General features: G+C 42.6%; 1 protein-coding gene across 1 annotated transcript in view; it reads right to left on the bottom strand.

Moving 5' to 3' along the window:
- Positions 1–13,157: 13,157 nt before the first annotated feature.
- The window catches only part of LOC142834730 (ubiquitin domain-containing protein 2-like), an 81,432-nt gene continuing 68,166 nt past the window's right edge, over positions 13,158–26,423 (bottom strand). Inside the window, 3 exon segments of the mRNA XM_075947552.1 lie at positions 13,158–13,307; positions 13,310–13,823; positions 16,057–16,217. Coding sequence (XP_075803667.1) covers positions 13,158–13,307; positions 13,310–13,823; positions 16,057–16,217 — 825 coding nt within the window.

Genomic DNA, 26,423 nt, shown 5'->3' with positions numbered 1-26,423 from the left:
TTAGAATTTTAATTTGTTAAGTTAAATGTGCTGAGAAGTCAGAAGTTGGAGATATCCAGGAAGGGTTGAACCTTTGTGTGGTACTTAGTAGGGATGTCAGAGTTATGAATGTGTATGTGAGATTCATCAGTGTGTGTTGGAGAAGGTAGTTGAAGCCACAGACATGGAGGAAACCAGGAGGAGTGAACAGGGGGAAAGGAGAATTATTCATGAAGATAATTTGAACAAAGAAGAAACCAGCAACGCAAATCTAGAAAGGTGTGATTTTTTTCATCATACCTCCTGTAATTAAGATTTTAATAATAGCACAATTTCTTGTGTGATATAAACAATAGCAAAAAACAAATAAATAGGAAAAAAACGACTAATAATATAGTAGGAAATCCTGAAGAGACTTGTTAGAAAGTTAAGGGGACAGTTGAAGAATTGGGGGTGTTCAGATGACACACAAAATAGAAGTAAATTGTATGGTTTATTGATCGACACACATAGTTACTAGAACAGCTTTTGTTTGGCTGAATCCTTGTATAGCTTGGGTCCCAGAACCCTGCCTAAGGCCAACAATAAAATCAATGGAATGAAGAAATAACAGACTCTAAAGAAACAACAGACATAGGTACATAGATCCATAGTCTGGGATTGGTGGCCTGAGCATGCTGATGGAGAAGCCGCAGCACTCTGGAAGCACAGTGTGTTTATTATGTAGAGCTGAACATGGAGGTGGGTTACTGCATACATCTGAACACGAGGTTGGGGTCTATGGTGTAGAGGTGAATAGGAGACATGATTAACTAATCTCCCTAGGGATCTCTCTGTATGGGATTGGTCTTCAGGCTGTAAACATCCAGGAAGAGAAAGCTACAGTGGCCATTTTCTGCACACACTGTCAATATCCCCACATGGACCAGAGGAAGACTTGCCATCCCTCTAAGCCTCATCTAGGCTTTGCCACTTTCATGGGCCTGAGGCTTTGGGGTCCTTGATATGACAGTGCCCATGTCAAACAGTACACATTCACTTAGGACTTCACTTATTATCCGAATAATATGAGTAAACTTGGTAAGAGTTTATGAAAACTTGATAGGTGCCAGTGTGTCTCCCTGCCTAGGAGCATTCCTCAAAAGCAAGAGATGTGTAACTCTCTGTTTGGTTGTGAGAAGATGAAAAATATGCTAGTAGTGTGCCTGTTCCTCCGTCTTAATATTCACCTCTGATGGTTAATAACTCCTGTGGTGTCTGTGTCAGCCTTTCCTCTTGAGGACAGAGGGACCTGTGTACAATGTGGGCAGTATTCTAATGCCTAGGTCACTGATCAGTTGACTCTTAGTTAATAAAAGATAGATCTTCTCAGATGTTTGTCTTTTACAGGCAAGCCCTTCAAAAGAGGTACTGACTGAACTTTTCTTGAAAACTTTACTGCCTGCAAGAATTAGGCTGCTGTGTCTTCAGAGAAGAGGGCCACATGGCAAGGATGCAGGGTGACTTCTGGAGAAGAGATCAATAGGGGGCTGACAGCAAATGAGTGGCAGCTTCAGCCTCACGATGGCAAGGAAGTTCTACCAGTCCTGAGACAGAGTCCTGAGAGACCGGGAGAGAGTCCTGAGAGACCGGGAGAGAGTCCTGAGAGACCGGGAGAGAGTCCTGAGAGACGACTGGGAGAGAGTCCCGAGAGACCGGGAGAGAGTCCTGAGAGACCGGGAGAGAGTCCTGAGAGACCGGGAGAGGAGAGTCCTGAGAGACCGGGAGAGGAGAGTCCTGAGAGACTGGGAGAGATCCTGAGAGACTGGGAGAGGAGAGTCCTGAGAGACCGGGAGAGAGTCCTGAGAGACCGGGAGAGATCCTGAGAGACCGGGAGAGAGTCCTTAGAGACCGGGAGAGGAGAGTCCTGAGAGACTGGGAGAGAGTCCTGAGAGACCGGGAGAGATCCTGAGAGACCGGGAGAGATCCTGAGAGACCGGGAGAGATCATGAGAGACCGGGAGAGAGTCCTGAGAGACCGGGAGAGGAGAGTCCTGAGAGACCGGGAGAGGAGAGTCCTGAGAGACCGGGAGAGGAGAGTCCTGAGAGACTGGGAGAGAGTCCTGAGAGACTGGGAGAGGAGAGTCCTGAGAGACTGGGAGAGAGTCCTGAGAGACTGGGAGAGGAGAGTCCTGAGAGACCGGGAGAGAGTCCTGAGATACCGGGAGAGGAGAGTCCTGAGAGACCGGGAGAGGAGAGTCCTGAGAGACCGGGAGAGGAGAGTCCTGAGAGACCGGGAGAGATCCTGAGAGACCGGGAGAGAGGCCTGAGAGACCGGGAGAGATCCTGAGAGACCGGGAGAGGAGAGTCCTGAGAGACCGGGAGAGAGTCCTGAGAGACCGGGAGAGAGTCCTGAGAGACCGGGAGAGAGTCCTGAGAGACCGGGAGAGAGTCCTGAGAGACCGGGAGAGATCCTGAGAGACCGGGAGAGATCCTGAGAGACCGGGAGAGGAGAGTCCTGAGAGACCGGGAGAGATCCTGAGAGACCGGGAGAGGAGAGTCCTGAGAGACCGGGAGAGAGTCCTGAGAGACCGGGAGAGAGTCCTGAGAGACCGGGAGAGAGTCCTGAGAGACCGGGAGAGAGTCCTGAGAGACCGGGAGAGATCCTGAGAGACCGGGAGAGAGTCCTGAGAGACCGGGAGAGGAGAGTCCTGAGAGACCGGGAGAGATCCTGAGAGACCGGGAGAGAGTCCTGAGAGACCGGGAGAGGAGAGTCCTGAGAGACCGGGAGAGAGTCCTGAGAGACTGGGAGAGAGTCCTGCGAGACTGGGAGAGAGTCCTGAGAGACCGGGAGAGAGTCCTGAGAGACCGGGAGAGAGTCCTGAGAGACCGGGAGAGATCCTGAGAGACCGGGAGAGAGTCCCGAGAAACCGGGAGAGAGAGTCCTGAGAGACCGGGAGAGGAGAGTCCTGAGAGACCGGGAGAGAGTCCTGATAGACCGGGAGAGGAGAGTCCTGAGAGACCGGGAGAGAGTCCTGAGAGACCGGGAGAGGAGAGTCCTGAGAGACTGGGAGAGGAGAGTCCTGAGAGACCGGGAGAGAGTCCCGAGAGACCGGGAGAGGAGAGTCCTGAGAGACCGGGAGAGGAGAGTCCTGAGAGACCGGGAGAGAGTCCTGAGAGACCGGGAGAGGAGAGTCCTGAGAGACCGGGAGAGAGTCCTGAGAGACCGGGAGAGGAGAGTCCTGAGAGACTGGGAGAGGAGAGTCCTGAGAGACCGGGAGAGAGTCCTGAGAGACCGGGAGAGGAGAGTCCTGAGAGACTGGGAGAGGAGAGTCCTGAGAGACCGGGAGAGGAGAGTCCTGAGAGACCGGGAGAGGAGAGTCCTGAGAGACCGGGAGAGAGTCCCGAGAGACCGGGAGAGAATCCTGAGAGACCGGGAGAGAATCCTGAGAGACCAGAAGAGAGTCCTGAGAGACCGGGAGAGAGTCCCATCTCAGATGAGGTGGCAGCTCTGGCTGGCAGTTTAAGTTCAGTGCAATGAGCCACACAGAGGATCCACAGAGGTTCAGATAAAACATTGTTGGAGCAATCGAAAACCAATCCCACTTCTACTTCCCAACTAGAAAAAGTGTAATTTATTTACTTGTCTCTAATTCATAAATCCGTTTTTGTATCACTCAGACATTATATTTGTTTTAGCTCTTCAAATACCTAATTTCTTTCTTTTTAAAAAATTTTATTATTTTTATTGAGCTCTACATTTTTCTCTGCTCCCCTCCCTGCCTCTCCCCTCCCCTTCAACCCTCTCCCCCCATGCTCCCAATTTACTCAGGAGATCTTGTCTTTTTCTACTTCACATGTAGATTAGATCTTTGTAAGTCTCTTTTAGGATCCTCATTGTTGTCTAGGTTCTCTGGGATTGTGATTTGTAGGCTGGTTTTCTTTGCTTTATGTTTAAAAAATACTTATGAGTGAGTACATGTGATAATTGTCTTTCTGGATTTGGGTTACCTCACTCAAAATGATGTTTTCTACCTCCATCCATTTGCATGCAAATTTCAAGATGTCATTATTTTTTCTGCTGTGTAGTACTTCATTGTGTAAATGTACCACATTTTCCTTATCCATTCTTCAGTCAAGGGGCATTTAGGTTGTTTCCAGGTTCTGGCTATGACAAACAATGCTGCGGTGAACACAGTTGAGCAAATGTCCTTGTGGCAAATGGCTAATTTCTTTGCTTAACCTTCCATACTTTCATTTACTGTTTCTTTGAATGCAAGTTAGTATCCCCACCGTTCCTGTTAGTGAGAAATCAGGACATTGGCCACTCGACTCCGCTTGGCTTTCAGGTGCCACATTTGCTGCTGTGAGAGAGTCTGCAGAGAAACCAAGCTGCAGCCCGACAAGGGCATGAAATACCTCAGTGAGGAAACTGCATGGTGGATGTGCAGCACTCCCGCTCAGGGTGTATCTTTACCAGGAAAAGGTCCTTATGTGCGACCCTTGACCTAGAGCACATGCATTTGCTACTTGACAAAACTCAGCTGGCCTTCCCAGGAAAGGCCAAGGGAAATCATGTGTAGCAACTCAGTTGAGGCGATTAAGAGATAGGATTGCTTTAGGAGATGGCAGGAGACTCAATAAAGCTTAGTTTAATTGGGAAGGCACAGAGCTACAGATTCATCCAACTGGGACTCCCGATGTCACTGGGTTTCCTGATCCTGTGCTTGTGGCTTTTGCTTCTCACTAGAAGAATTCGTTCCATATATTATGGAGATTGTAACATACATGGTATGATTTTCAACATTTCTTAATATGTTGGGCTGGGATGAATTCATTTATTTGTTTTTAAGTTAGCATACAAAGTAACGGATTTCTTGATGGGCTTTGGAATTTAATTGAATTTACTTTATGTGGATAAGTGTTTTGCTTGCATGCATGGATGTGCATCGTATGCAATGCCTGGTGCCCAAGGCGGCCAGAAGGGGAAATTGGATATCCTTGGGCCTGGAGTTATGGAGGGCTTGAGCCACTATTTGAGTGCTAGGACCCAAGCTCTGGTCCTCAGCAAGAGCAAGTCTTCCTACCTGATGAACCATTCTCTAGCTCCTCATTATGGCATTTCATATACACTTGGTTTTTTATGCCTCCTCCCTCCCTCTCTGCTCATCCTTCTGCCCACTTCTTGCTGGTCCTCTTCCCCACCATGTTTAGTCTGTCTTCTCTTTTTCTGTCACGTGTGTTCTACTGCTAACTCCCTTCAAGTCATCTTCATCTTCCTCCCACGGTCCCCTCTGTGTTTCCTGACATCCTCCCCGCACCACGTTTAAACCTAGGCTCCTAGTTCCTGCTTATGTGAGAAAGCATGCAGCATCTGTCTCTCTCTGTCTGCCTTATTCTGATGGACGTAAGGATTTTCAGTTCTAGGCACTTCTCTGAAAAATTTTCACTTTTCTTTTGGGGAAGCTGCCTTTTACAGAAATCTTTGAACGTGTAACGTCCCACAACACCACCTTCTGTGGATGCCGGGGTCCTGCTATTACAAATAATTTTTGGTGATCAAAATTGTGTTTTGGGTTCGGTTTTTGTTTTAAAAGTTGAAAAATCACTACTAGCATTTCCAATGTTACAAATGCAGCATGGTTTTAAAATTTCCCATAGAAGGAAGTAATGCTAGGTGATTCATATGAGAGAGATTTCCAAGGGAGTCGTGGGAGCTGATGGGGCGTTTGTGGAACTGATCTGAGAAACACGGCGCCATCGTGAGTTAAGCTCTGGGGCAGGTAGACAAAGACACTGGTCTCTTAGAGAGACAGATAAGAATTTCTATAATTTCCATAGAAGGCTTGTGCAGCATACCTGGGTTACTGGTATGCTCTGGGGTATGTGTATACCCCACAAAGGAACAGGGGAATTGTTAGGAAGGATGCCAGGCACGGAAACAAAGTGCTGAGGGCACACGGTGTCTAAAACAAGGAGAGCCTCGACCCTTTATGGCCCAGGAAAGGTTTGCCTAAAAAGAGACGCAGATGTGTCTGATCTCTGAGAGCTCAGATACCACGCCTCTGCAATTCCCCTTTCCATTTTCCAAGGCCCCTGCCAAGCAAGAAACAAAGCGAACAGGCCAAGACTGGATGTACAGATAGGGTTATTCATCAGAACAGAGTGGAGATGGAGCATGCTCGCATCATCTGTAAGGGACCTTGCCTTCTGCATATATGCTAAGTCAGCTGTTCTTTGGAATGCTGCTGGCACAAGGGAAAAGTGAGCTAGCAAGCTGATGACATCACTGTGTGTAATTTATAAGGAACAGGAATAGTTTAGCAACATGGAACTCCATTTGGTCTGGGCTGCTAATGAAGCACTTGACAACTCGGCGGCAACCTGGGACCTCTACCTGTATTATCTGCATGCGTTCTTGCTACAATGGAAATAAATTATACAACACAAGTCTGTCAATCAAAATAGAGAACCGCTCCAACTGTACCTCTATGAACTAAACTCCTCCTCCTTTTGTACCCGTAAAAGGAAATCTAAGACAATCATGTGGGTCCTTAAGTGCACGTTCATTCTTCTGGTCCACTGTGGCTCTTAAGAACCTTCTGCTTTTGAATAAAGTTCCCTGCTAGCTCGCGAGCTGTGTGAGAGCACTTATCTCAGTTCCTTGAATAAGTGGCTGAAATTCTGAAAAGGCTCACTCCAGTCCCTGACCACTGGTAACAGCCGCACGTATGACCAATTTACAAGGCCCCCTTTCTGCAGAAAGCGCCATGGAGAGTGAAGTGCCTCTCGTCCCGTCGGCCTGCGCCGGACCCAGGTGAAGTACATTGCCTCTGGAGCCTCCCTGTTAGTAAGTCTGTCTCCCCGACTAGTGTTTCTGTTTGCTAAGTTCCCAGAAGCGCCGCGCTTCACACATAACCTCCTCACGTCGTCTGCTCAGGAGTCCACCCCATTGCCCTGGTGTTTCTGGACTGTGGTCTCTACCAGGGGAGACCAAGCAGTCATCAAGTACTGAAGTGAAGGCTAAGCCTCCAAACGCCACCATTAGTTACGCCTGATCAGAAAAGCACCTGGGAGGGTCACCTGGCTATTTAGGTCTTTCTGTATCTTCAGTGGTAATATTCCAAAAGTGGCCAACAGAGATGGGAAAAGCTTTCAAAGTGCTTCTGCTTGCCTATGAAGTGTTTTCCCATCTAGCTTGGTGAATTTCAGGTTGTGCCTAAAATATTATTTATCTTATGTGCCTACATAGTAAAACTTCCCGTCCCTGAGTACATAATATTGGAATAGGCCTTTGTTTTTTTTTTAATTAAAAAATAACTTACCTTTCCTTTTTCCAAACCATCCCATATATCCCTCATTGGTCTCTTTCAAACTCATGGCCTCTCTTTTTATTGTTATTGTAAACATATATGAATATACATATATTTTCCTAAATATAATATTAACTAGTACATACATTTTCAGGGCTAAAAAACTGGTATTGGATAACTAATTGGTGTGCTTTTCCCTAGGGAAGATTATTTTTCCCAATCCCAGCATTCTCCAGTTGTCTTTAGTTCATTCTGTATGGTTGAAGCTGTGTGGGTGGGTGTTTCCCTGCCCACTTTGACAAGCCCATTCGTGTCGTCCTTGTTAGTTGAACTTAAGACATGCTCAGCAAGAGAGAAACCATGCCTGGTACTGGAAATGGAGCTCACAACTCAGTGCTAGCAAATTCTTGGGAATCTGAGGAGCATCTGTAGCTACTACTTTACTGAGCCAGTAAAATCCCTAAGGACAATCTAAACATTTGTTCTTATACCCACAGATAAATGCAGCCCTCACCCCTCATCGAGGAAACTTCTCTTTGCAACAGATGGAGACCATTACAAAAAAATCACAGCTAATCAAAATGCAGAGTTGTGGAGCCCAGTCCCAGTGAATACAACTACAGAACACTCCTACACCCAAAGCTCTGAGAACACTGCAGAAGAGGGAAGGAATCGCCTCTGCTTTATTTACCACTGCCAGCCAGGCAGAGGGCACACCGTCTTCATTATCTGTAATCATGGTGCTGCTTCCAACTGTCTTAGGGTTACAGGAAGAACTAGTTAAATTTTGAAATCCCTTTCTTCAACTTATAAAATATACAAGAAACTGCCTGCTGGTCCCCAAAACTTGTTTTTTTGATTGGGCCTACACTGGGACAGCTGAAACCAGAGGTTAGTAATTGCCTGGGTACTTCAGTAGGAAATCTTTCATGCATCTTATGAGCCAGATTTCTTGGCTGTAATTTGGTTAGCTCTGTTTGCTTTTCTTATAACTTGGGGCTTTGGAATGAGGTTCTTTAGCAGAGACACTAAGGTTAGAGAAACCTCTGAACGTGAACGTGGAAAGTGGCTATGTAGTAAGCCTGAGAACTTGGTACTAGAGGATGATCTGATTATCACCTTAAAAAATTATGCCATAAACCACATATTGAGGAAACAACATGTCTTAGTTGGGGTTTCTATTGCTGTGAAGAGACACCATGACCACGGCAAACTCTTCTATAAAGGAAGATATTTAATTGGGCTGGTTTACAATTCAGAAGTGTAGTCCATTATCATCTTGATGGGAAGCATGGCAGCATGCAGGCAGCCATGGTGTTGGAAAAGAAGAACAAAAGGAACCGGGAGCTCAACATATCTGGCTCTATTTTTGACTTTTCTTTAAAATTTAGCTTACTTCAAAATGTTTTATGAGTCAACTAAGACATTTCCCTCAGAAAGTGTTTTACAATTTTGGCACTGCAACTTTAAGTCACTCCCATTCAGGCTAAATCAAATTTGCTGAGCAAGATAACGTAGTTATTTGTGCACAAAACAGTAACAGAAAGAATGAATGGCTTGTAACAGCTGCTGTGAATACAAATGACGAAGTTTTCAGTGAGCCCATGACTTGAAAAGGTCATAGGAATGTACGTTCCACCTTCTAAACTGAGAATAAAATAGGACATGTGGTCTGCTTCCCACAGTGAAGGAACTTGCTTCCCGGTTTTCTACGTCAAAGAATGGCTTTCCCATCTGCCACTGTTTATGCTATCTCTTCAGACTCAAGTCTTTCTTTCTCCTTATGTGTTTATTAATCTTCAAGAGGTGCCATTATTAAGGCTCTAGGGTGGATCTGTTTCCTAGTATTTGGCTAATAGTGTTACAATGATTGGCTTGGAAGAGCCTTCAATATCAAAAACAAATTTGAAAAAAGAATTACGTGAACTGTGAGCTCATGATTAAGATGCTGGTCAACATGACCGAGTAAGCACTTTATACTCTATTCTTTTTCTGATTCTTAATTAGGTCAGACCTTTGCTGTTTTCTTCAATCTATCGTCAACTTATACTGTGCACTTGATTTCTCATGAGCTGAAAGAAGAATGTTGTAGTCTCCTATTGTGTTTATAGATTGTTCTTTGCATATCTTATAGATTTAAATATTTGAAGACTGTCATGTATTTTGAGATGTAATCTGACTATATGATGATAGTTTTGATGTGTTCTTGGATTCGATTTGCTAGTATTTTATATAGTATTTTTGCATCAATGTTCATGAGTGAGATTGGTCTGTAGTTATTTTTCTTAGTAATGTCTTTCTGTGGTTTGAGTATCAGGGTAATTGTAGCCTCACAAAAAGAGATTGGCAATGTCCCTTCTGTTTCTATTGTGTGGAATAATTTGAGATGTATTGGTATTAGTTCTTCTTTGAAAATCTTGTAGAATTCTGAGCTGAAACCATCTTGTTCTGGGCTTTTCTTTTGGTTGGGAGACTTTTGATGACTGTTTCTATTTCTTCAGCAGTTATAGTTCTGTTTCGTTTTCTTTTTTTTTTCTTTTTGGTTTTTTGAGACAGGGTTTCTCTGTAGCTTTGGTTCCTGTCCTGGAACTCCCTTTGTAGACCAGGCAGGCCTCGAACTCACAGAGATCCACCTGCCTCTGCCTCCTAAGTGCTGGGATTAAAGGCGTGCACCACCACCGCCTGGCCTGTTTCGTTTTCTTATCTGGTCTTGATTTAATTTTGGTAAGTGATATTTATCCAGAAAGCAGTCCATTTCCTTTAAGTTTTTCAATTTTGTGGAATACAGGTTTTCAAAGTATGACCTGATAATTCTCTGTATTTCCTCTGTGTCTGTTGTTATATCCCCCTTTTCATTTCTGATTTTGTTAATTTGGATATTCTCTCTGTGTCTTTTGGTTAGTTTGGATAAAGGTTTTTCTATTTTGTTGATTTTCTCAACGAACCAACTCTTTGTCTCATTGATTTTTTTGTATTGTTTTCTTTGTTTCTATTTTGTTGATTTCAGCTCAATTTGATTATTTCCTGCTGTCTAGTTCTCTTGGGTGACTTTGCTTCTTTTTGTTCTAGAGTTTTCAAATGTTCTGTTAATTCACGAGTGTAGGAATTTTCGTTTCTTTTTGTAAGAATTTAGTGCTATGAATTTTCCTCTTAACTGCCTTTATTGTGTCCCATAAATTTGGGTATGTTGTGTGGTCATTTTCATTGAATTTTAGGAAGTCTTTAGTTTCTCCCTTTTTTTCTTCCTTGACCCATTGATGATTCCGGTGAGCATTGTTTAATTTCCCTGTGTTTTGGGGCTTTCTGGAATTGGTATTGTTTTTGACTTCTAGTTCTAAACAATAGTGATCTGATAAGATACATGGGGTTATTCCATTTTTTTTGTATTTGTTTAGTTACTGAGCATGTGGTCAATTTTTGAGAAAGTTCCATGAGGTGTTGAGAATAAGGTATATTCTTTTCTGTTTAGATGGAATATTCTATAGATGTCTGTTAAGTTCATTTGAGTCATAACATCTGTTAGTTCCCTTATTTTTCTGTTAATTTTTTGTCTGACTAAGTTGATATCAATTTAATTTAAAAAATGTGCATAACCCCACTTTTTTTGGAAGACTATTACAGTTTGGCTTTATTCTTGGAGATGATGTGAGTATGTTTCCAGGAACAGGTCCTTTTCATTCATCTTCTGTATTCTTTGGTCCTACTGCTAGCTTTAGGAATGTAAAGCATTATTATTATTATATTTAAAGTTGAACTTTTTAAATAAAAGCACAAAATTCCTATGTACTAAAATTATACACATCAAGTATTGATCTTACATCAATCTATTGACAATTACCATCACCATGTTTTCTTTTCTCACCTGGGTTAAACACGCCTAGAGGATCATTATTCAAAGTATATGTTCTTTGAAAATAAAAACCTCTGAGAGAGGTCAACCCTCAAGAAACAATCAAGACCTTTTATCAAACATAGATTATTGACACCATCAAATGTCATTTAGAAAAATAATTTTTAAAACACTCTTTCCCAGTTGATGGACTTTGAGATACTGTTACTCAATGTGGCACATGAATCAACCCTCTTAATGGCAGGCCGATGTGCTTGGATGTCCTGGAGCCTCCACACAGGAATGTGAGCACCTTCCTCATTGTTAAAGCTGTGTGCTTCTCCTGAATTTAGACTCAATCCCCATCAAGTCTAAATTAGGTGCAGTCACAGACTTTAAACTTATGAACAGAATTAGGGAAATGGTTAAAAGTTCTCAGAAACGTAAGTTCAATTATAGATATATTTAAACTATATATTGTTTATAGGCTATAGGAAATTTAACACCACTTTAAACATTACATTTTAAACTCTAGCAGTTTCATTTTGTCACGAAAATCATGGTGTTTTATATCCAAATAGATGTTGAAGGTTTGGCATTTCCCTACTGAGACGGCATAGCGCCCTCTTTCATCTACTGTACACAGTTGAGACTCCAAAGATATAGGGTGGTCACATTAGCTCATGGAATCAACCTTTTTATTATGCAGCTTTGGCTGGTCTAGAACTACGTTTGTACTACAGATTGGTCTCAAATTCTGAGATCTGCCTATTTCTGTTCCCAAGTTTGGGATTAAATGCATGCACCTCCATGCCTGGCAGAATCGGCTTTTAAGAGGCTCCAGATTGAATCCAACTCTTGGTAGCTTTCTCCAGCCTTCGCCAGGAGGTAAGGCTGGCTCACTGTGCTCTAGTCCCTCAGCCTCATATGCAGATGGTGTTGATTAAGCATTTTGTGGGAAGGTGCAGGAAGAACACTGCTGCCCACAATGACTAGAATCAGAGTGAAGTGAAAAGCCCTCAGGTCTAGCGCCAGGCGCCACCATTTGTTCTCACCAGCATCCGTTAAGTTACACCAGTAAACCTTCACACTTGAAAATCTCGAGTTGGAGTTTTCTCCAAGGCTGAGAAGAAGCACAGTTTCCCCAGGAACAGGCAGAGAAGATTTAACTTCCACGCCCCGCAAGGCGGGGAAGACAGGATTGCTTTTTATTCTGGAATGGAAGCAGCTACACTCCATTTCCATGTTACATGGCCCAGAAATACAGATGGGGTCAGTCAGCTCCAGAAACGGCCACGCAGAGCGGCTGCATCAGTGAAGGCTAGCAGTCTCAAGCCTGGGGACCAGAGACATTTTAAACCACTATGCAGAGAGACAACTTCTCAACTGAGAATGGGAACTCTGACTACTTACTAAATTAGTCTAGCGTCTGGTGTTCCAGAGGGTGTCTGCTGCCAGCGTGCTGGATGCCAGCGGAACTGAATGAATGTGATTTAGGAGCATGACTTGGGGGAGGGGAGGCAACACTGACAAACTCCCAGGCTCCACTGCTTCCTGGTGGAATAGGAAGACAAACCCAGAAGAGAAACAATCCCCTCTGCTCTTTTAGGTTCCACTAAAACAAATCAAAAATGTTTGAGTTTCGTAACTGTTATTGATCATTGGTGGTTCTGGAAATGTAACTTGACATATACATTTAAAAAAACTCTGTATCCAAAAGGTGCTTGGTGCTGTTCTTGATGGGTCTGGTGTCTGTGTACATTCCAAATCACTTAAACAAAGCCATTACGTAGTTGACAAATGTTTTAAAATAAATGGTTATCTATTTCTTAACTGCCTCTCAAGTTAGAAATTGTAATTACAGGAGTTCCAGAGGCTGGCTCTGTGTGTTTTATTATTTTTGTTGGTCTTCATCACAGATGGAATTTTTCACTGGTAATTCCTCAGAACTAAATCCATTCATAGGGAATTCAGAACAGTAAAAATGAATTTCACGTCATAGAGTAGGAAATGATAATAAGAAGGAGCCAAGGGATCTGGGACGCAGGCAAGCCCAGCTCAGTTCTCCACTGGTGTTGGGTTTTGCACAGGCTGGCTCACGATAACCTGTGCCACATAGTCCTTTGGGATCTTCAGCTCCTCTGGTTTCATCTTATCAGTGAGAGGCCTGCCAGAGAAGAACCACTGTTGTCTGCCCGGCTCCCCACGCCCCCCTCTGTCGAATGTAAGCGCCTCTTCACATGGAATACCGTGTGTGTGCTGCGCCCCACGAGCTTGTGGTCTTTGCCTGTGGAGAGACACAAACGGAGCTGAGACTTACGTCCAGAATTGGAAGGTGGCTCAGGGATATCCAGAGCCTCTATGTCACTCCTTTCCTCTATCAAGTTGATTGGTGGTGCCAAACAATAGACTGGCAGCTGGTATGGGTTCCCCAGCTCATCGGAGCACCGTGCCAGTTCATGATCATTGCTTTCAAAAGCGTGTGCTGCAGCCTTCAAGGCATTCCAGACCTCTTTCCGCCCTTCAAAAGCTGGTGCAGTGTCCCAAAATTCATCCCTCTTCCTGCGCAGTTGTCCGTCTGTCATGAGACAATCGCTTTTCCATTTGGGTTTCTCCCTTTTCAAAGGCTGGTTACGACCTAGAGCAACTCCAATGCCATCTGAGTTCTTGTTGAGGCTGCTGGAGGAGTTGTGTTGGGCGCCCACGCACCCTCCCAAGCCGCCACTTCAGGGTGCTTGCTCCGACCGCCTCAGGCTGCATTATTATTTTTTGATTATTTTCTTTGTTCTCTTGTAATAATTTATTTTAGAAATTTGAACAATGAAGTCTTAATCTTCTGGAAAATCTACCCTATAATTAGTATTATTATATTATAAATTAGTATTATTTATTTGGAAATAATTTTAAGTTAAAGGAATAACATTTTAGGATATATACATATATTCCCTACCATCATAGAGTAAGTCAATATTTTATTTTATATTTCTTTAGAATAAGTTATATTTATGTATCAACAGATTTAAGTATCTATCTATCTATCTATCTATTATCTATCTATCTATCTATATCTATCTATCCTATCATCTCTATGAAACAAAAAATAATCTTTTCTTTTTGATTTTATTGAGCCATACAGTTTTCTCTGCTCCTCTCCCTTCTTCTCCTCCCCTTCAACCCTCTCCCATGGTCCCCATGATTCCAATTTACTCAGGAGAGCTTGTCTTTTTCTATTTCCCATGTAGATTAGATCCATGTATGTCCTCATTGTAGTCTAGGTTCTCTGGGATTGTGATTTGTGGGCTGGTTTTCTTTGCTTTATGTTTAAAAGCCACTTATGAATGAGTAAATATGATAATTATCTTCCTGAGTCTGGGTTACCTCACTCAATATGATGTTTTCTAGTTCCATCCATTTGCTTGCAAATTTCAAGATGTCATCATTTTTTTCTGCTGTGTAGTACTTCATTGTGTAAATTTTCCTTATCCATTCTTTGGTCAAGGGGCATTTAGGTTGTTTCTAGGTTCTGGCTATGACAAATAATGCTGCTATGAACATAGTTAAGCACATGTCCTTGTGGCACGATTGAGCATCCTTTGGATAATATCCAAAAGTGGTATTGCTGGGTCTTGAGGAAGGTTGTTTTCTAATTTTCTGAAAAATCTCCATACTGATAACCAAAGGGGCTATTCCAGCTTGCACTCCCACCAGCAATGCAGGAATGTTCAAGAAACTGGTCATCAAAAGAACAAAAAAAATCCAATAAAAATGGAATACAGACCTAAACAGAGAACTCTCAACAGAGGAATCTAAAATGGCTGAGAGACGCTTAAGGAAATGCTCAATATCCTCAGCCATGAAAGAAATACAAATCAAAACAACTCTGTGATTCCATCTTATGCCTGTAAGAATGGCCAAAAGAAAAAACATTGATGACAATTTATGCTGGAGAGGTTATAGGGTAGAGAGAACACTCCTGCATTGCTGGTGGGAGTGTCCCAGTGCTGAGAGCCTATTCTCTATGGAGAGATACCTTGCTCAGCTTAGAAATGGGGGGACAGGAGGCACTTGTTCCTGCCTCAAGAAGGTGATAGGACAGACTTAGTTGACTTCCCAGGGGAGGCCTTACCTTCTCTGAGGAGCAGATAGGGAGTGGAGTGGGAGGAAGGTGGGGAGAGAGGGAGGAGAGTAGGGAGGAGGAATGAGATTGGCATGTAAAAACAAACAAACAACAACAACAAAAAGTTTTCTCTTTGATGGATTTCTGTCTAGGTTGTTACTTTTTAGTCAGGGGGTGAGGGTAGGGTTCTTCACAGAAGCCTTTTGTCTTTCTCATCTCTGAGTCTGAAGTCATCAATACCACTACAGAAGTGTCCTTAGTCTTTATAGTCAGCAGGAGCACAGTTCATGGACTTCCACATGGTATTTGGTGACAGGACAGAATACAGACACCCACCTGGCCTCCAGTGTTAGCAAGAGCCACAGACCTCAGCATGGACTCCAGTGGCAATATGGACCACAGACACCAACATGGCTTCAGGTGGTAGCACAGACCATGGTCATCTGCATGGCCTTGTGTGGTAACATGGGCCCTAGCGGTAGCAGAACCATGACCCAAACATGCCCAGACATCCACATAGCCTTTGTTGGTACCATGGGTCACAGGGTCACAGCCACCCAGATATGGCCACCGAGGCAGCACATGCGACGGATTCATACACATCAACATGGCCTCGGCGGAGGGGGCATAGCTCCGTTCTGAGCTTCAACACTGTGCTCACTACTCTGTTCTTCCGTCCTTCCCACTCCTCTTGCGCAGCTTTGTTTGTGGCAGTGGAAACGGCAGGGTGCCACTCAGTAGATTGTTTTGCCCACACAGCTCTACATGCAAAGGCTCTTTGCCAGGAGGCATTGTTCTGGCTCAAGATCTCTGGTCTCTGAAGTGCCATAAATACCAGACCATCGCTGCAAACGCCTTTGATGGCAGTCATGCTTCAGGTTCTCATCCTCGTGGCTGGTGGTGTATTCCTGGATCTGGTTCTGCAGCCCTGGCTTCTCCTCTTGCTTCAGCAGCTTGTAGATGGAGTGGGTGCTGAGGTTGGCCCACTGCAAACACTGGATCTGGGTCCAGATGGCAGCCGAGTGGGTCAGGCTGCCCCACGAGGCAGGCTCTTCCAGGCTTGCTGATCCCCATGGCGGGTCACTTGGATTTTATTTTTAAAAAGATTAAATATTGGGCCAGCAAGATGGATTGGCATCTTAGGCCTGATGAACTGAGCCTGATCCCGTGGACCGACATGATGGAAGGAGAAAACTTTCCCCACGTTGTCCTCTTGCTTTCACGTGTGTGCTGGAACAGGTGTGCACTCTTCACCACATACATGCATACATAAATAAACATAATAAAGATAAATTAAAAAATTATAGACATTTCTTTTAGGTGGGAATAGAGTCAGGACCACATTCTAGGTTGGTATTCTTATTTATATTACTTTATAAATAGAAGTTCTAATTTCAGGCTTTTAAAAAATTTTATAACCAATTTCTAGCCCATTCCCTTTCCTATTTCCTCTGGTGTGATCAATTATAGGGTCCACTCTAGGTGACTATATTATACTACAAATGAATATTTTTACAATATGGAGTTGTTGGAAGAACTGAAAATTATCCCATTCAAATACTTCCCTCTAGAGCTGCAATTACCCTTGCTACCTACGGGTGGCATTTTACACCATGAAATAGTTATTCTATTTTTTCCCCCCTTCATCAGAGGCAGCCACTGTAGTCTCCTCTGAACAAACTCTTCCTTGACCATAAACTTATTTTTGAGTGTCATAAATATCGAGTTTGTCTGGAAAACTGCTCTTCTATTGAGGACTAATGACAAGACATTCAGCTTGTGCATTCTCCTCACTGCATTCATAAACTGTGCTGGTACACAAATATGTTTGTTGTTGGAACTATTTCCCACAGCATGTGCTTTCCCCAAGGAGAGCCGGCTAGCTATTTGAATAGTTTCTCTTGGCTTCCTAAGACCAAGAGTGAACACATGGGCCAGGACAGCATCAGAGAAGTGTCCGAACTGTGAATTCTTCCTTCACAACACAGCTCACATATCCTGATCTGCCCACCTTCAAGAGCTTCTACAGCTTTCCTCCTTCAAAGCAATTCCTTATCCATAGCTGTCCATCTTTAAAGTACTAGCTACTTTCTGTCCATGTTCGCGCCTCCCATTCTCCTGCATTAGTCTCCTACATCAGAACAATACTGCAATCGCTAAGGTCAACCAGTCACTCTTTAATAAAAAATGAAAGGGGAATCACAACCCTCATTAATTCCTGAATAGAACTTCTATGCTCTGAACACTTTTCTAGGTACTAAGATGCTGCGTTGAACAAGACTGATGCAAGTCTCTGTTGTTGGAGGCCACTTGTTCTTTTCCCAGGCACACAGACTCCTGAAACTGTATTATTTAAATCTTGGCCAATCACTTAAGCATATTGCTAGTTAGCTCATATATCTTTGGTTAACCCATTTCAATTAATCTGTGTATCACCAAGTGGCTGTGGCTTACCAGTAAGGTTCTGGTTGGCAGCTCATGTCTTTCCCCTCTGGCGGCTCCATGGCGTCTTCAACTCTGCCTACTCTCTCTCTATATATCTCTTTCAGCCTGGCTATATTCTGTTAAGCCATTGGCCAAAAGCAGCTCCTTTATTCATTATCCAATGTAAGCAACATATATATGGAAGGTCTTCCCACACCAATTCCCATTGTCATGGACACCAAGTGAGCATAAACAACAGATCTTGGCAAGCGTTAATGATGAAAATAAAGTTTGGCGGTAAGAGAAGACGAATCAGGTGTCCTTTCAGTTGTGTGGCCCAGAAAGCTCTTTCTAGGTGGTAAATGTCGAGTTGATGCTGCATCAACATGGAGCTACCATGAAGAGCCTCATCTTACTTAGCAGCAACTCTGGGCTGCTCACCCACATTCATCTCTTACATCTCTTAAAAGGTCTCCTCTGGCTGGGTGGTGGCAGTGCAAGCCTTTAATCCCAGCACTCAGGAGGCAGAGGCAGGCAGATCTCTGTGAGTTTGAAGCCAGCCTGGTCTACAGAGTGAGTTCCAGGACAGCCAGAACTGTTACATAGAGAAACCCTGTTTTGAAAAACCAAAAAAAAAAAAAAAAAAAAGAAGAAGTCTCCTTTGATGAGCATACAGTTCAGATTTTCTGGTCTTCTCTTGCTATCTCATTTGACTTTGTTGTGTAAGTTTCTTTTCTTCTTCATTAGCTAAATCTTAAAATTTTGGTCTTCCTCATTCCATTACCTCTTTCTTTCCTTCTTCTTTCTTTCCTTCTTCTTTCTTTCCTTCTTCTTTCTTTCCTTCTTTCCTTCTTTCCTTCTTTCCTTCCTTCCTTCCTTCCTTCCTTCCTTCCTTCCTTCCTTCCTTCCTTCCTTCTTTCTTTCTTTTTGTTTTTAGAGACAGGGTTTCTCTGTGTAGTTTTGGAGCCTGTCCTAGAACTCACTCTGTAGACCAGGCTGGCCTTGAACTAAAAGAGTTCTCTGCCTCTCGAGTTGTGGGATTAAATGTGCGCACTGCCACAGCCTGGCTTCCAAGTTCTTGAACAAACAATCTCAAATGCTGTTTGTTGTCTTTATAGATATGAGTCTGCAACTGCTCATAACTGGATCCCCATTTTTGCTTTAGATCTCCAGACCAAGTATCCTACTGTCTACAAAACTTAGATGTTTTAGAGGTATCAACACAAAATGTCTTCTTCTTAGCTGATGCAAGTCAGGAGCTAGGAATTATGCCTGCATTGATATATGTGTTTATCAATTTCTCTCACAGGCTTGTAAACCTCAGTAAAGCAAAAGTCAGATTTAGTTTGTCTACCATTGTAAACTTATAATATACCTGTTAGAAGTGCTTCTTATATACTTGTTAAAAATTAAAAGCATATTTGGATGTATCCCTTATTTAATGAAAATTAATCTAATATACCCATCTATCCATCCACCTATTTAATCAATTTATATTATCTATCTAGATTTGTCTGAAATGTGCCTATGTGAGCAAAAGGTCATATTTATATTTGAAATGACGTTTCACTCTGGTATACATATAACCACTTCTGCCTAAATAAATCAATATCCACACACAAGGACTATTTTGCAGAAAATACATATACCAATTAAAATTTTGTTTATTTAATGTGCACAGGTGTTTTGCCTGCACAAATGTCTGTCTGTGTGTCACATTCGTGTCTGATGACATTGAAAGCCAGAAGAGGGTGATATCCTGGGTCTAGAGCTACAGATGGTTGGGAGCCACTATGTAGGTGTTAGGACTTGAACCCAGGTCCTTTGGAAAAGAAGCTAGTGCTCTTAACCACTGAGCCATATCCCTAGCCCCACATACGTGACATTTTAGACTGGTCTCTACGACTCTCGTCTACTACAAATAGCGAGAGGAGCACTGTATTTTTCCTATTAACAAATGAGTCAATTTTTTTTGTTGTTGTTGTTCTCAAACGTCTTCCTCGCGCCTTTCTTGCTTCACCCTGTATTTCAGGGCATCAACTCGGCACTTCTGCTACCTGGTGTCTGCTTGCATTGGCAGGAGGGAGCGAGAACTGCAGACGTCGTTCCCGTCTTGCTTGCAGTGTGATCCCCTGAAGCCTTGTGATTTTGCTCCAGTTCCCCTCAAGCAGCTGGCACTGAGCTTGAACTCTCTGCCAAGCTTATTCAACTGCTGGAGTTTGTTAATGATATCTCCTCCTCAGTGCTCTGGCGCAGACAATAACTTCCTACGCTTGCTAGTGTTTGGATTGGCAACCTGGTTACTAACCCATGCATTAAATTTTCTCATTGGAAATACGTGGTAGAGATTTTTATCTTCTTGAATGGAGCCTGGCAGGCACGAGCATCAAGAAGCAGGATATTGTGTTTTTTATTGATTTATGTTAGCCCTTGTTTCTGTCTGTGTGTCCGTCCGTCCATCCATCCATCCATCCATCCATCCATCCATCCATCCATCCATCTTTACCTATGTACATCTGTCTGAGATTTGTCTATGAGAGAAGAAAGGTCATATTCAAAAAAACTTTCTATTCATATACAAACTTAATATTAGATCATACTCAGACAAATGGCATACTTATGTGTTTTTATATTAGAAATTTATTTTTAGAAAATTTCAAATGCACCAAGAAATATATAAAATAACTATATATCTGTCAACCAGTTAAGGTGTTATAAAAAAATTCTCATCCTCTCTCTGTAGAGTCTAGCTCTATCTATCTTGAGCTGCTGTGTGTGTCATTCTAGTGATAAATATGTTCCATATATGTTTGAAATGGTGAGCATTATTTTCAATACTGAATTGTGGTTGTTTTAAAACTTTAATGGGTGGTACCTTATTGAATATCTCTTTGTGCAACTTGCTTTATTTTTTTCAACTGTGCATTTTAGAGTATTTTGTGTGTTGTTATATATTGTCTAACCAATTAAACAACCCTATGGTCTAGAATACTAAGCAAGTGTGATGGTTAATCTCAGTTGTCAGTTTGATGAGCTGTAGACTCCTAGCAGATGGGCTTCTGGGGATGCCCGTGGGGGATTATCTAGGCTAAGTTAATTAGGATAGAAAGCCATGCCACTGTGAGTGACTCTGTTCTCTGGACTGGGATCCCGAAATGAATAAATGAAGAAAGTGAGCTGAGTACTTTGAAACACAATGTGATGAGTCATTTCCAGCTATCGTTGCCTTGAATTCCCTGCTGTGATGTCCTATACCCTTGGACTGTGACTTAAAATAGACCCTTTTCCCTTAAGTTGCTTTTTTCAGGGTATTTTATTATAGCACTAGGGAAAAAGAATGTACCTATACAGTTCATCTATCAATTTTCTTAACAACTGGTAGATAATTTCTTATTTATGTTATGTTATATCATGTCTTCTGTGAGGGTTCCTCTGGCATTGAATTTGAAGGTGTAAGGTACCACCGCAGCTGTAAGGCACAGGCTGCGGCTGAGGAAGGGAGGCTCGCGGCAAGCCGAACTCGCGGCCAGCAGCCGAGCGGGGGAAGGAGAGGTCCTAACACCAAACGTTGGGTGCCAACTGAAGGCGTAAGTCACAAACAATGCCACACCAGTTTGGAATTATGATTAATAGGGTGGTATTTATTTAAAGGGGAAAAAACTTACAGATCACTGTCCAACAGCCCTCTCTGCAACCAGGAAGGGAGTCTAGTCGCCAGAGGAGCAGGAAGTGAAGAGAGAGAGGAGAGGGAAGTGGCCGCTTTTTTAAAGGGAGAGAGACCACGCCCCAATGGGCTGGTATCTCAGCGGCTATAGGCTGGAGGAGGGGAGGATCTCCCGCAACACCAGTGATGTGGGAGTGTCATATATCAATCTGTTGATTTCATTGGTTAAGTAATAAACAAACTGCTTGGGCTCATAGCTTAGAACATAGGTGGGTGGAGTAAACAGAACAGAAAGCTGGGAGGAAGAGGAAGTGAGGTAAGACGCCTCAGACAGAGACTCCATGCTCCCCTCTCCCTGGCGGATGTGAGAGCTCTGCTCTCTGAGGCACACGTGATGAAGCTCCGACCCAGGATGGACGTAGGCTAGAATCTTCCTGGTAAGACCGGTGCTCACAGATTATTAGAGATGGGTTGATCAGGATGTGAGAATTAGCCTGTAAGGGCTAGAGCTAAAGGGCCGAGCAGTGTTTAAAAGAATTCAGTGTCCGTGTAATTATTTTGGGGTATAAGCTAGCCAGGCAGCCTGGGTGCTGGGGACGCAGCCCCGCCACTCCTGTTACTACAATATTACTACAGGCACATACATAATCATCATTGCAGTTTGCGGTGGCCTCTTCTCTACTCTATCAGCAACACTTGAGATTTCTGGTTTACCCCAAGTCCTTGTCATATTTGATATTAATAGTCTTTCAAATTCAATAATGTGCCACCAAGTAATGTTTCCTCCATTGACAGACTGTGTATATCTTGGTAGTCTTATAAAATTATATTGCCTAGTGATGTTATAGCTACCTTACTTTGTATCAGTCACACAAAAATGAAATTGTCTAGTGAAACATTCCATTTTCCAATGTGACAGAGCTTAAACTGTATCATATTATCTGATATAGAGCGTTACTTTATTATCTATTATGTATTTGAATTTCATCTTCTATGAATTGCTTGTATATTCTATGGTATGGTTTCATTGAATTGTTTTTAATGACATGAAAATTGTATATATATATATATTTATGTAATAAACATACTTTATTACTCCTTTGTTGGATAGTGTTAGACATATTGTTTCTAGGCTCACAGTTCATCTTTTAACTTTACTCTTGGAATTCTTAATCTTGCAGTGTCTTTTATTTTAGTGTGTGCAGATAGGTCAGTTTTGTGTGCTCACAGGTCTTTTCTAATCTCAGCAGTCTGATGATATGTTTCTGTATTCTTTATGTTGGATACCTGATTTTCATAGCTAATTGTGTTAAGACTTTGTTGAAGAATTAATTCTAACCTTACTCTATTTTCTCTATCACAGAAATCATTTATTGTAAGTCTCTTAGTAAGGGCTATAATATGTTTGTTTTCCTGTTCTCCCTCTAAGTTCCAGCAATTTCACTGTTATAACCCCTGTGGTTGTATCTTTTTGATAGAAGGGAGGGAAAATCAGTACAGCTGATAGAATCTTTTACCATCTCCTTCTCCTTCCTCCTCCTTTAAAATCATCTTGAGAATTTTTGACTTCACACTTCAAAGTGAGTTTCGTTTGGGCTTGTCAAAGTCTTTGCAGATTTGTTTAGCATCAAATCTATACTTTTAAGAGGATTATTGCTTTTAAATCCCGAAATAAAAAAGAATATATCAATAATTTCATTAGGATTATCTTTTAGCAAAGCTTCGGAACCCCCCCCCCCACCATATTTATTATTCTTTGTGCTGGTGGTTAGTTTTTTTGGTCATCTGAGAAGAGGAAACCTTAGTTGAGAGAATGCCTCAATCAGATTAGCCTATATGCATGTCTGTGAAGGTGTTTTCTTGATTAATAATTGATGTAGGAGAGCCCAGCCCACTCTTCATAGTGATATTCTTGAACAGTGATTCTGGATTGTATGATAAAAATGAACTAAGACTTGGGGAGCGAGCCAGTCAGCAACATTCTTCCATGGTCTCTGCTTCAGTCCTGCCTTCAGGCTCCTGCTTTGAACTCATTCCTTGGCTTCCCTCATTGAAGAACTGCGACCTGTAAGCTGAAGTACCCCCTCCCCCAAGTTACTTTTGGTCATGGTGGCTTTATAACAGTAAGAGAGAGAAAATAGGAGAGGAATTGGTAGCAGGGAGGATGTTACTGCAATGACAGACTGGTCTTGTTGTTGTGGGAGGACTGTATTTGGTTTAGGGACTTCAGACTAGAGACGCCCCTGAGCATCCTGAGCTTAGTAAGATGTTATTGGGACTTTAGAAGGTAATGCTGAGAGCAGGGCTGAGGATGCAGGCTGGGACTGAGAAGTTTCAGATGGAAATTTGAGAGTCCTTCAAAGACTATTGGGGCTGTTCCCATGATACTTTGAACTAAGAATCATGGCTTCTCATCATCTAGGAGTCCAGAATCAGCTGTGATTAAGAAGAGAGCTCTACCGCTGAAATGAGATCCTTGCCTTACCAGGACAATCCGTGCTGGTTAGGTGAAGCTGAAGCTGAAGAATCAGCTGTGATTAATAAAAGACCAGCATCAGTGAGGTGAAATCTTCAGGGGAATAAATGTTTTCTTAGCAGATCCGCACAGAACCTGTGTGGTCCAGAGAGGGCCAAGGTTGTGTCTCAAGCTAGAAGCCAAACTTTGTAACATGTAAGAATCTTCCATGTGGTACTAGTTTTGAAGGCATAAAGAAGTCATGGAGAGGTGCTGAGGCTTGGCACCGTGTGGCAGACTTGGAGTCCCTGCCTCGAGGCCAAGTGGCCATTGGGAAAGGTTCAGTTTAAGTTTTAGTGGAATCCCTAGGACACTTGAGATGCCGGGACTGTGGAAAGATCACCAGTGTCAGGAGTGGCATGGAGCTGACTTGAGCCCATGAAATGAGCTGTGTGTGTTATGGATAGCAAAGCCCAAGAAGTGGAGCTTTTGAAGGCGTTTGGTTCCCAGAAGATCACAACGGAGTACCAAATATTGGACACTGAATTATTTACACTATTCAGTTTCATTTTCTATGATTTGATTGTGATTATGCTCTGGTCCTCTCCTCTTAGAATAAGAAGTATATATCTTGCTTTTGATTTTGCAAAATCCTTTTTACAGCTGACTTTTAAAGAGACACTGAAATTTAAAGAGAACTTGGACTTCTGTAATATTGAGTTTCTTAAAGATTATGAGACTTTTAAAGTTACACTATGTTTTTTATTATGCTATCAATGTTAACCTTACATCCTGGGGTCAAACAAGAAAGGCAAGGCTATTATGGTTCAATAGTAATGTGTTGGTGTGTAAAGTTGACAAGGGGTCAGTTGTGCTGGTTAGTTTTTTTTTGTTGTTGTTATCTTAACATAACCCAGAGTCGTCTGGAAAGAGGGAACTTTTCAACAGAGAAAATAGACGTTTTCTTCAATTTTTATCAAATTGTTCTGTAGGCAAGTCGATTGGGGTGTTTTCTTGATTAATGATTAGTGTGGGAGGGCTCAGCCCACTGTGGGTTGTTCTACCCCTGGGAAAATAGTCTTAAATAATACAAGCAAGCAAGCTGAGCAGCTCTGAGGAGCAAGGAAGGCAGCAATTAGCATTCTTCTGTTGTCTCTGCCTCAGTTCTTGCCTCCAGGTTCCTGCCTTGAATTCGTTACCTGGCTTCCCTCAATGAAGGGCTGACTATGACTTGTTAGGAGAACAGAACTGTTTGTTTTCCACATTGCTTTGGTTTATTTATCAGAGAAATAGAAAAAACCAAAACCTAAACCAAAACAAAGTAGGATGTACTTATTCTGTGATAACGTTTAGTTTCAGGCCTATCGTAAATGTTGTCTTAGAAGTTATTTCTGAATACTTCTGGCATTCTAGAAGATGATCTATTTCTTTATATTGTTCTTATACCTAGCAGCTTTGTTGAACTTTTACAAAATGGACTTATTTGTTGTATTAGTTCTGAGTTTATGGCAAAAATTGATCACTAAACACAGAGATTTCCATACATCCCTTCCCCTTACATGCACAGCCTCCCCCAATCCCTACCAGAGGGTACCATTATCACAGTTATTAAACTTACGCTGACATGTCCTCACCAGATGCAATGCAGTCTGCTCTTATTGCTGTATATGCCATAGGTTTAGACAATGGCATAATGACGTGTATTCCCCGCCATAGTGTCACACAGAGTAGTTATACTGCTTTCTTCATGCTCTAGCTATTCACTCTGCTTCCCATAACTTCTGTCTCATTAGCATTGCGTTCTCCACCATGTGAGAGCGATACCATATATAACCCTTCAAAAACGGCTTCTTTCACTTAGTAAGTAGCATTAAAATTTTCTCTGTGTTTCTTCATGGCTTAATAGCTCATTTTTCTGTTCTGAATAATATGACATTGTCTAGATGTAATAGTTTGTTTGCTAATCTATTGAGGATAATCTTAATTGTTTCCAAGTTTTGGTGATTGCAAATCAAGTTGCTCTATATGAGCATGGGCAGGTTCATGTGTGGTCATATTGCATGAACCTTATTGTTATTTTGAAAAGGCAGTACTTTTACACTATGTGGGGTTTCATACTTGTTAGTGTTTGGCATTCTTGTTCTGTTTCAACAGTTATACTTTCATTTCTTTTTCTTTTCAGTGTAGCTTATCATAGAGTAAAGTAGAGAACAGTCAAGGGGTGAGAGTTGACAATGCACAAGGAACCATCACCCCAATCTACATTTCTTTTTCTTTTCTTTTTTTTTATTGAGAAAAGGAAAAAAAAAGTTTTCGCCTCCTCCCAGCCTCCCATTTCCCTCCCCCCTCCCACCCTTCTCCCCCTCCCCCCACTCCTCTCCCCCTCCCTCTCCAGTCCAAAGAGCAGTCAGGGTTCCCTGCCCTGTGGAAAGTCCAAGGTCCTCCCCCCTCCGTCCATATCTAGGAAGGTGAACATCCAAACTGGCTAGGCTCCCACAAAGCCAGAACATGAAGTAGGATCAAAACCCCACGCCATTGTCCTTGGCTTCTCATCAGCCCTCATTGTTCGCCATGTTCAGAGAGTCCGGTTTTATCCCATGCTTTTTCAGTCACAGTCCAGCTGGCCTTGGTGAGCTCCCAATAGATCAGCTCCACTGTCTCAGT

The sequence above is a fragment of the Microtus pennsylvanicus genome, chromosome 14 (assembly GCF_037038515.1).
Source record: "Microtus pennsylvanicus isolate mMicPen1 chromosome 14, mMicPen1.hap1, whole genome shotgun sequence".
NCBI lineage: Eukaryota > Metazoa > Chordata > Mammalia > Rodentia > Cricetidae > Microtus > Microtus pennsylvanicus.
The sequence above is the reverse complement of the archived record's forward strand: the minus strand, read 5'-3'. Positions and strand labels throughout refer to the sequence as shown.